General features: G+C 38.9%; 1 protein-coding gene across 1 annotated transcript in view; it reads left to right on the top strand.

Moving 5' to 3' along the window:
• The window catches only part of LOC143300743 (uncharacterized), a 7,948-nt gene extending 2,721 nt beyond the window's left edge, over positions 1 to 5,227 (top strand). The window contains exons 3-5 of the mRNA XM_076614639.1: positions 30 to 377; positions 2,646 to 2,914; positions 4,464 to 5,227. Coding sequence (XP_076470754.1) covers positions 30 to 377; positions 2,646 to 2,914; positions 4,464 to 4,683 — 837 coding nt within the window. The 3' untranslated portion in view covers positions 4,684 to 5,227. The remainder of the gene's footprint in view (positions 1 to 29; positions 378 to 2,645; positions 2,915 to 4,463) is intronic.
• The last annotated feature ends 6,391 nt before the right edge of the window (positions 5,228 to 11,618 follow it).

Raw genomic sequence — 11,618 nt, 5'->3', positions numbered from 1 at the left:
TATATAGTATGTGTTTTTTCTTCGATCAGAAAAAGTCCTCGAGGTCGAGATCTCGAAGCAGGAGCCGGGGGCGCTCAGCCACTAAATCAAAATCAAGAAGCAGAAGTCGGGGACGTCAGCCCAAATCCAGCTCCACTCCCAATCAAATAAATCATTCCCCTGCTCCTTCAGCCGCCCAGACAGTGGTACCATCTTCAAAGGCTGCCAGCATTAGTCTGGAAAAAGATTCTCCATCTGCAAGTCTGGAGCTGTCTTACAGAAGGTCAAAGTTAAGGGATCAGGGGCCAGACCAGAGACTTTTGACTGCTAAAACCGAGATGGTTCCGGACTTTGCGAAAGGTGCAAGGCAGCGAGCTGTTGTGGAAAGCACTGTCACTGTAAGTACCATGTTTTTTGTTTAATATTATTTTTGCTTTAAACTTGCAGTTCTGTGTAATGTTGTTCTCTTTTTGATAAGCCCTCGACCATTATAATGAATTTATGAGAGGGGTTGTGAAGTGACCTAAAATGTATCTGTTAGCCTTCTGGAGACACCAGATTTTGGGGTGTTTTAATTAAACTATTGATGCATGCACAAGAAAAAAAGAAAACGAAAATATTTACAAAAAAGGGGGTCTGGAATATTTCTCATCTAGTGCATGGGGACAGTAGTTTCCTTTCCTATGAAGATTTTAGTAAATAGCATGGAAATATAACAAATTTCCTTACTTTAAACGGTTGCATAAGGTCAGTTAGAAATTATATGGAAAAAAACCACCTGAACATTGAAATTGATAATGACATTGCTTTGCAGACGAGAAAATCATTACAAATGATATATTCAGTAAAAAAAAAAAAAAAAAAAAGGAACAAAAGTTTATTACGACACTTTAGTTAAAAACAATATGACCCCTAAATGCTGTAACAGATGGAACGATTTGTTGCAGCTGAACATTAACTGGAAACAGACATTTCACAAAATACACAAAATAAGTGATGTGAACTTAAAATGGTTTCAAATAAGAATAGTTCATAGGATTATTGCAACAAACAAATCACTGAAACAGATGAATATCTCTCATAATGATAAATGCAGCTTCTGTGGATCACATCCAGAAACCATTGAACACCTTTTTTGGAGATGTGAGATTGTGCAGAGATTTTGGACTGCTTCCCAAACTGATATTGATAACAAATGCAATAATGTATACAATGCCCAGTTATGTGAAGAATTAGTTTTATTTGGAAACTCACACACATTTGCTACAGATGACATTTTAGATTTCATTATTTTACTTGCCAGAAACTTTCTGTACAAATGCAAATTCAATAAACAACCACCACAACTCAGTGCATTTAAAACACAGCTCAGATACAGATACAAAATCGAAGAACATGCATCTTATATACTAATGAACCATCATGCTTTCCGTACAAAATGGAACAGTTACCTTCCAATATATTATGGAAACTGTTACTTAATCACAATTTTGCATGTTTCATAGTTATCATTCTGTATTACTATAACAGTCCTTACTTTGTACTAGCAGGTCCTTATTTATTTCTTATATATATATTTTTTTTAAAAATTTTTTATGGTTGTTGTTGTCTTTACAGTGTGATTAACTGCAAGCTTTCTTTTCCAATAATGTAGAAGTGGTTTACTCATTGCTCCATATTATGATATTATAATGCTACCACTCGCTTTCGCCTCATCCTTGATGCCATTACTGTAATAGTTGACATAACTGACGCTGTTGCTATGTTACAACTGGTCCAGGCTATTTATTATTAATGTCATCTTAAATCATCATGATTACTGCAATCATTAATGTGTAAACATTGATTGATTGAATGATTGGAGAAGTTTTTGTTTTTTTTCCTGTACTTGTTGATGTTGTTGTTACTGGGTTTTTTGGGGGTTTTGTTTTTTTTGTTTTTTGTTTTGTTTTGTTTTGTTTTGTCTTTCTCTCTGTAGTGGAGGATGCTACTGTTCGTTTTATATTGTTGATTTCATACTATTCTCTGTATTGTATACATGTCTTTGGAAAAAAATTTTAAAAGTTAAAAAAAAGATATATATATTTACAAAAAAAAAAAAAGGTTTGTCACCAGGGTAATCCATACACCAGGAGCAACGTAAATCTTCAATGCAAACAGGATGTCATGACTGACAGTGCTTGCAGCAGGACATTGTTACACATAGAAGGTAGAATCAATCATAGATTTTTAGTTTAAGTTTGTAAGAAGTTCCTCATTGCTATCCTGACTGCAGTGAAACTGAGCCTGTCCTTAAATTTGAATGCAGACACATCTGGACATGGTAATTGATACCCCCAAAAATAGTGTGCTTCACTGAAAGCTGAAACACCCTTGAGACAGACAAGAAATGATACTCATTTGTCACTGACGGTACATGTATGTTGCTGTTTCATACATATTTCTTTGCAAATTTCACTTCCATAATCAAATCTTTTTTTCTTTGTCACCAAGCGCTTCTGATACTGAGTAACGGGTAAAATATTAGCAAAGTCACTTGGGGGATGTGGGGGGGTGGGGGGGGTCATTCACACAGTCTGCCTGTTACTTAGCAGTTACTGAAGGCATCATTGTTTTATCATCATTGCTATCATGTTTATTCACAATACCTTTCTTTAATACCTCAGAGAACTGTGGATACAGACCAGTGGACACTGATACCTCCGAGAACTGTGAAGACAGACCAGTGGACACCCCCCAAAATGCAGTCAGCTGGCACCGTACCTCTCCCCAGTCTGGCAGTGCGACAGGTGCAGAACGACCAGAAACCTGCTTCCACGGGTGCCTCGACTGGTGGCCATGACAACCAGACCTGGATCTGGTGGTTTGTGGACTACGCTACACTGGCCATCTTCATCTTGGTGTCCCTCTGTGTTTTGGCCGTTAGCCTTGAAAGGTGGGGGAGTTTACTGTCATATTGTGGTCTTCTGGGTTTGTCTGACCGTTCAGTCTCCCTGGTAGCTCTTGATCCCAGAATGCCAAAGTTACTGAAGAGTTCTTCCGGTATTATGAATGAGTCATTACCCTACATTAACAACAGTAAAAAAAAAAAAAAAAAAGAAAAAGAAAAAAAGTGCTTATGGGTCATTGATCTCGATTCCATGGTAGAATGTAAGTCACGTTCTTTGAAATGTATGGGTTTGCAGAGAATGAAGGAGAACAAAGGAAGCATTTTATTGTATAATTTCTGCCATTTGGATTGCCTTGAAATGTTGCTCAATTCTTTCACCCACCACGAAGTTTCTGTGTGAAAAACTCCCCGGCACCAAATATTTTAGAAATAATGCTGTCAGTCACAGGATTCAGTTGATGTTAAAACAACACAGTGGACTGGTTCACTTCAAACTCAGTCAGGGGGTAAAGGTTATTCACTGTTCTGTTGGCGGGGAAACTGGCCGCAGCTGTCAAGCTTTGTTACAGTGTGAAAAGCGGTCTTTTCAACATGACCCATCGATGTCGACAAAAGTTGCATATGGCGATGGACTGTCATGTCAACTAAAGTTGCCGATGGTGGTGAAAGAGTTCATGGAGTGGTGGCTAGTGGTAACATGTCCACCTAGGAAATGAGAGAATCTGAGGGTGCAGGATTGAATCCCACGCTTACCAGTATTTTCTCCCCCTCCATTAGACCTTACTTAGTGGTCTGAACACTATGGCAAAATTCTGTAGAAAATTCGGCTTCAATAGAAAAAACACATGTATTTGCAGGGAGAAGAGAACAGTGATTTAAAGGAATTAATATTTAAAAAAAAGAAAAGAAAAAAGAAAATAAAAAGGATTAAAAAAAAAGAGGGGAAGATAGATACCTCTGGTAGTGCAGTGAAATAATTGTAGAATTACCAGTAAGTATGGAGTGCTCTCATTCTTCACTTTTTGTCTTTTCTGTGTATTCAGCGTTGTTTTACTTAAAGTACATAGTGCATTCAACAAAGTAACAACAAAGTGTAAATTACCGGTAAAGCGTTTTTTTGTGTGTTTTTTTAGCAGTCATCCGTCTGTTGCGCATTTTCTGGTTGAAAGTGTTACTTTATTTTATCATGCACTTGTTTGTTGAGAACTTAAAGAAATGTTTGCAGTGTGATTGAGATTCTTTCAACTCTGTTTTTTGACTCAATTGTGTAAACAAAGTGAGTCTATGTTTTAACCCGGTGTTCGGTTGTCTCTGTGTGTGTGTGTGTGTGTCTGTGTGTCTGTGCTGCACACAGGACCTCAGTTTATCGTCTCATCCGAATGACTAGTGTCCAGACCACCACTCAAGGTCTCGTGGAGGGGGAGAAAATACTGACGACTGAGCCATGATTTGAACCAGCACGCTCAGATTCTCTTGCTTCCTAGGCGGACACATTACCTCTAGGCCATCACTCCACTCAGTGTGACATGTATTGTATACTGAGTGTGTACTTAAGCCAACTGAAGCCTGTTTGCATTGACCTTTTGCTGTGCAGTTTTTCCAGCATGGTGCCCAATGCCGGAGTTTTGTACCAGCGACTGGGTGAGAGTTACGAGCTCCTTGCCCGGGCGCTGGGCGACCTTTTCCACAAGATAGCTACAACGGTCAGTGATGTGTATGAGAACCTGGGTACATACACAGACGGCTTACGGAATGTCATACCTGGCGGGGGTGAGGGGGAGGAGAACCAGCAGAGTTCAGGCCAGGGACTATGAAACATGTCATACGCATGTATGATTTTTTTCTTCCTGTTAGTCTTTGTGTTTGGGTATGCGTTACAGTTATTTCTTCTTTTGTCCGTTTTGAGGGCTGGTTTTGCTGAAGTATGAAAGTGCAGTGTTCATTTGATAAGAACAAGAAAAGAGCTTTAGAATTATTATTTTATTATAGACAGCTTGCGATGATTTTTAAATGCGTTATTGTTTATTGTGAATTTGCAATGATTTTTAAAAGGCATGTGTGTTTGATTTTATTTGTTTGATTGGCACTTTTAATGATGCAAGTGTGAGATGGAAAGTTATCTTCTGCCAGTTCAGTAACCTGAAGTCAAGTTCAGTTGCATTCATTGTATTTGCTTTCTGTTATTGTGTTTTGTTAAACTGCTTTGTGTTGATGAAGAAGGTCTTTGTGTGAAACTCTCAATGGACACAATGTTTGAATGTTTGAATCATTCCATTGTAATATGTTATCGACATTGTGAATTCAGCATTTTAAAAAGATCCAGTTTAGAATTTAAAAAAAAAAAAAATATATATATATATATATATATATATATAGAGATAGATAGAGAGAGAGAGAGAGAGAGAGCGAGAGAGAGAGAGAGATCCTTTTGTGTATTTGTATGTGCAGTTAAAAAATGATCACTCCCCATGTGTATCATACAACTTGAGAATAAATTTAAGTTTATGAGAACTGAAAGTGACATTGCCATAGAAAAGATTAATAAATGCTTTTGAAACTCCACCAGATGACATTAGTGCTAGGGAAACTGAGGAACGTGTGATTTCACTGGAAAAGAAAAGGGGTGGGTGGGGAATCTTCCCTGTGATGCTTGAGAAATAATGTAAAACCTAATCAGTTTGGTTTGGAGAATTCCCCTTGACTTTAGGATTTAAGAGTGCCACTACAAATGTGAAACTGGTATTAACTGCTGTACAAATTGATAAAATCAGTCAAAAGGGGATTAAAGAAAAGTATCCTGAGCATTTGTCATAATATTTGTATTTGTATTTTTTTTTATCACAGCAGATTTCTCTGTGTGAAATTCGGGCTGCTGTCCCCAGGGAGAGCGCATCGCTATAATACAGCGCCACCCTTTTTTTTTTTTTCCTTGCGTGCAGTTTCATTTGGTTTCCCTATCGAAGTGGATCTTTCTATAGAATTTTGCCAGGAACAACCCTCTTGTTGCCGTGGGTTCTTTTATGTGCGCTAAGTGCATGCTGCACACGGGACCTCGGTTTATCGTCTCATCCGAATGACTAGCGTCCAGATCACCACTCAAGGTCTAGTAGAGAGGGAGAAAATATCGGTGGCCGAGCCGTGATTCGAACCAGCGCACTCAGATTTTCTCGCTTCCTAGGCGGACGCGTTACCTCAAGGCCATCACTCCATTTAGCATTAAGTACACATACTGTACCATGACCCACTAGGGCAGACTCTGGCAGGGGTCTGATTCCTGTCATGTGCACTCTACTACCCACCAATGAGGAGAAAAATGAAAGTAGCTATGGTTAATAACCTCCCGTTAGTAGATTACCCCCCTTCCGCATCCCTGACTAACGCCCTCTTTTTCCAGCAGTGAACTTGCTTCCTGCTCCTGTGCTCTTCATACAGCTAAGGGTGGGGTTTTTTTTCCACATTTTCTGCCTTTCTATCAAACCTTTGATGCTGTTTTGTTGTGTTTGGCCATGTCTTCTAATCGGTTGCAAAATTATTTTGCTCGTTTTGAGCGATCAGGCTGAAATTAAGTCGAGATCGCTATCGATTGGCGGACACTCCAGGCCCTCTGTCCCAGTAGTGTTTTTTTTAACACTTAGAGGGCTTTCATATAAAGCAGTTGATAAGTACACAAGAACAATATCTGTGTGATTGAATTGTGTGAAATGATCTACACATCAGTGAGAGGCCATTCCCTGAATCTGGTGAACATTTCATTGTTTTTTGAAAATGGTATGTTTGTAAGCACATTAAAAGAATGTAAAAAAAAAAATATACATATATATAAATGTATGAATAATAAAGCCTCTCTTTTACATCAAGTCAGAATTATCCTGCCAAAGAGCAATAAAAGTGTGAATGGACATAGGTCTGCAGCACTTCCGAAACAAATTTCACTGAGGTAGATTCAGCTTTTGAGATTGACTACTAGTATAAAAACAAAATAAAAAAACCCCAAAAAATGCAGTCTGCCCAGGTGTAAGCACTGCCTTCTGCATTCTTCATGTCTTTTCAGATAGAAGTTCTCTAACTCAAGAACTGAGTGATGCCAGCTGTGTCTATCATGGGTGACAGGTGTTTTAGAAATAAATTTAAACTTGATAGCATCCTCATGATCTTTCATTGTCATTTTTGGTGTTGTGGAATTATATCAGCAGTCTACCTGCTATTCAATGGTAGCTATTGCATTGGTGAAACTTTCTTTTTTATTATTTAGAAAGAAATCCATTTAAAAAAATCAACCAGAAAAAGAATAATTTTCTTATTTACATTGTCATATTTACATTTCTTGTAGTCTGAAAAGTATTCTTCAGTATAGTGAGAATGACACAACGAGGGGCAGCATAATATTAATTGTGTCATAATATGCACTTTGATGTTTGTTCATCCATTTAGAAGGGTTTATATAAACACTGTGTGCTTGCCTGTTCCAGGACCTCTGGGTCTGGGACTTTGTCCTGCCATGATATGTGAAGAACTACATGTAGGCACCTCAAGAGGAAAAGATAAAGCTGTAGATAGCCCAGGTCTTGCTGGTATAGAGAAGGGTGGGGAGATCCACCGCTCGGTAGACCTTCAGTTTGGTAATAATATTTAGTCTTGTCCACTCCCATACATTCTTACGGAGTCTCCCGAAGGCGGCACTGGCTTTGGCGGTTCTGTTGCTCATCTCAGCGTTGCTGTTCACTGCTGGTGAAAGAGCACTGCCCAGATAGGTGAAGCTGTCGAGTGCTTGAAGCTCTGTGACATGTGGTTCCTGGTTGGGTTTACTGGGTACAGGCTGGCACATTGTGAGACCAAAGTTGTCCACAGGCTCGTGAGAAACAATCCATTTCTTGCATCTTTGCTCAGTGTTGGCGTTGAGGATAGAATCATCAGTGAATAGGAAGTCTGATGACAGTCTCCTTTACCTCTGTGATGGCCTGCAGGTGCCAGAGGTTGAACAGTCCACTGTCACTCCTGTGTCTGACGTGTATACCATCCAGACCGTCCCGGAAGGCATCATTCAGCACAGCAGAGAAGACCATGCTGAAGAGCGTTAGGGCAAGAATGCATCCTTGCTTCATGCTGTTCATCACTGGAAAGGCTTCAGACTCGTCACCGTCATCCAAAACTTTCAGTCTTATGTCATCATGGGACAGCTGGACAATCATGATGAACTTGCTAGGCCAGCCAAACTTCTTGATTATTTTCTACAAGCCATCTCTGCTGACCATGTTGAATGACATGGTTAGATTGTAGAAGGTCACAAAGAGGTTGCTGTGCCGCTCAAGGCATTTGTCCTGGAGTTTTGCATGCTTTGCATGGAAGGCATACTGGCTTTCTGGGAGGAGACCTTGCTCAAGGTGCTGGAAAAGACAACTGAGTAGACATGAGCCAAGATCTTCAAACAATAGAGTGTCTGTTATAGTATTCATCTAACTCTTATACTGTCCTACACCTGGGTGTTGTTTGGTTGCCAACATGCATAATTTCTGTGCCTGCACCCAAACAGGACTCAGGTATGAGATCCTGTTAGATCAGATTGGATTTTCAAATTTTCAACTAACCGTAAAAATTACAGAAGGGACATAACTTTTGATAAACTTCCAGGCAGCTGACTGACAACGTCTGGCTGCAGTTGAAGCATTTTCAGGCAATCTTTTGCTAGTTTTGTTAATGATCATAGCCAAAAGTCATGTTTCACTGCCCATCAAATATAAAACGAAACTATTCCAAGATGTGTACTGTTGATCCTGACAGTGATATTTAGAATGGTTATTGTAAACATTTACCGGTGAGGCAATATGTGGATGATCTGTGTGAACCGTTGTTGCTTTTTTAATTTTTGTTTTTTTTAAAATTTATTTCTTCTTCTTTTTTCTTTAGGGAAATCAGACCTTTTTGTCACCAGTGATGACTGGTCTATACTGAGACAATCTTTATTTTGTTGTGTCTGTAATGTACCTTGTATGTGGTTATGCCCATTCTTGTCTGTTGGTGATTCTAAGCTGACTGTTCGCTATTGTATGTTTCTGTATGTCTGTGGGTTTTCTCCTCATGTTTTCCGTCATTGTCTCTTGTCTTTCGGGTTCGTCGCCTTTTATCTTCTGACTTCATCTTCAGAGCTGCAGCTTGTTTGGTTGTTGACTTGGGCTTATTCTTCCATCCTGCTGATACATTTCATCTTCTTCCTCTGGTTCTTCCTTCCACTGGTTGTTGCCCGGTGTCCTCTTTTCATCGTACTGCATTTCCCGTCCATCTCCTCTTCTTTGTTTTCTTCACGTTTGGTGGCAGGCCAGGGGGGTGTCTGGTCCTTCATGTATTAACATTATCTGTGTGAACTGTTACTATTTCAGGATTTAAATCATCTTGAAATACTCTTACTATTTCAGGATTTGAATCATCTTAAAATAATCTTTAAATAACCTTAGAATTACCGTTAAAACCTTCCATGCAGAGATGATTGTCAAGCTGTAATCTTTGTGGTACTGATAGGGTTAGGTGTCGGTTACATTCACCTGTTTCTATTATTTACAGCATTTTCTTTTCATTACACTGGAAACAATGACTTGAATTGGTTGTTACAGGATGGGTTCCCCACAGAAAATTTTTACATGCTGTGCAGCTTTTCACCTTAAAAAGGCATGTATCCTTGATCATGAATATGAAACTAGCAGTTGTTGATTTGACTGACCATGTACCTCCGCCAGATGATGCTTTTAATGACATGCTGTGTGTTCTTTTAATGACGTGCTGTGTGTTCTTTTAATGACGTGTTGTGTGTTCTTTTAATGACGTGTTGTGTGTTCTTGAAATGAAGCACTGCCAGATGTGAAATTGAAATGTGAATGTCATGATCACTCCAGGAAATGGTCCTTCACAGTGGTGATCTTTATTAAGGTTTTTTTCCTTCTTCTTTCTTAATTGTTCTTTGCTTCTGAGATCCTTGGTAATGCTTGTATTTTGTGGCTTGTATTTTAACCCTTTTGCATTCACATTTATTACAGAGAAACTATTTCCAGGATTTGTTTCTTCAGACTTTTTCCACCCCAAGGAAAGTAAGGTTTCTCATTTACACAAGAGTACTTCTCATCTGTTGTTCAGTACTGATCAATCCTTATTTGGAAGAAGTAATAACCAGTCATTATGTTTTGTTTCAAGATCAGTCTGTGCCATGCGTATGCAGCATGCATCTGGACAGTCTTGTCACAGAATTCAGTTAAAATCTTAGTATCATGATAGTAAATGACTTTGAATTGTCACACATCACCAAAAAAAGTTTCACAAACTGTACATATTCTCACGTGATGTAGAAAAACTAATGAATAGGTATAAAATACCATGTATAATATATCATATGCAAGTTTTCAATCTGTGTACACATGATGATTAACAAGAAATCCCCATGCCCCATTTAGTAGCAGTCAAGGAGGGCGAGGGGGGCCGGTTTACTGTTCATGTTTTTCCACTTGAACTGGTGCTGCTTTGTGCCATTTCATTGTATGCAGTACCATGAGTGGCATGTTGTGTTTCGGGTCGTTAGCACCTTGTTATCTCCTTCATTCTCTTTATATTTATCAACATTTACTCAGCAACTGATCCTACATTTTATTCTCTCTCTAATACCATCTTTTATCGCAAAAATATGTCTATTATTTTATTCCTTAGTGTAATCATCTGATTCTATTCTTTCGTACATCACCATGTTTGTTTGTTTTTCTTTGAGAAATCTGTGAGAACGAAATGCCAGGTCTCTGACTTCTCTCTTGTGAATTAAGTCAGTGTTGGTGTCAGAATGTGTGGTAACATTGCATTGGTTCTCTCTGACATTTGCAGGAAGGTTTCATTATTATAACTGTATGAAGGTTAATGGGTGACTTGATAGAAATTGCCGCCCCATGTGTGTTGCAGGAGTGGCTGAGCGCAGCCAGAGTGACTGTGCCATGGTGATTTCTGGTCGGTTTTGGCCAAAGTGAATGAAAGAGGGTTTAAAGAGGATCCAGTGTAATGCTACCTTTCTAGTCTTTCCCTTTGTTGCTCAGTAAGCAGTTCAGGTTCTTTTGTTTTTGCTTTTAATTAGTTTTGTGTTTTTGTTGTTGTTTCTTTGTTACTTGCGTTTTAAATAAACCTCACAGAGGATTAGATAAGGCAGCCTCACATTGTTTAATGATTGTTGTTTCACTTTATACTCTGCAGCTGAAGTATTGCAAGTTTCTCTCAGCATGAGAGTATGTGTGACTGTAAAGCCATTCCATTGATGAGAAGATGGTGAATGGGTGTATTTATGTGTATGTGTGCATGTGTATATATATACAATTGCTTTTCCCAAGTGATTAGTGTATGTGTGCACACACTCATGTGTACAAGTGATTTTACCAGTTTTGTTTCTTGTTTGTTATTGGGCTTACTTTGCTGCATGAACAGATGTAGCAACATTTTATGTTTGTTTTGATGCATTTAAATCATTTATATAGAGGCACATTTGCAAGAAGTGTATGCCTGTTGATTTAAAGTGTATTGCAATCCAGGCTGCAGCTTGAAACTACATCGTAAGGCCAAGGCGTAGTGTTCTTGCTGACTCTTGCTATTGCTCGTCTTGTTGCTGACGCCTGTCCTGAAAGTCTAGGCAGAAACTTTAACTCTGTCCATACGAACGGCGAAAGAGACGACGTTAACAGCGTTTCACCCCAATTACCATCATCAAAATATTGCAAGCGTAAGGCTCTTATAC

This window comes from Babylonia areolata, chromosome 26 (genome assembly GCF_041734735.1).
Source record: "Babylonia areolata isolate BAREFJ2019XMU chromosome 26, ASM4173473v1, whole genome shotgun sequence".
In the NCBI taxonomy this organism is placed as follows: Eukaryota; Metazoa; Mollusca; class Gastropoda; order Neogastropoda; family Buccinidae; genus Babylonia; species Babylonia areolata.
The sequence above is the reverse complement of the archived record's forward strand: the minus strand, read 5'-3'. Positions and strand labels throughout refer to the sequence as shown.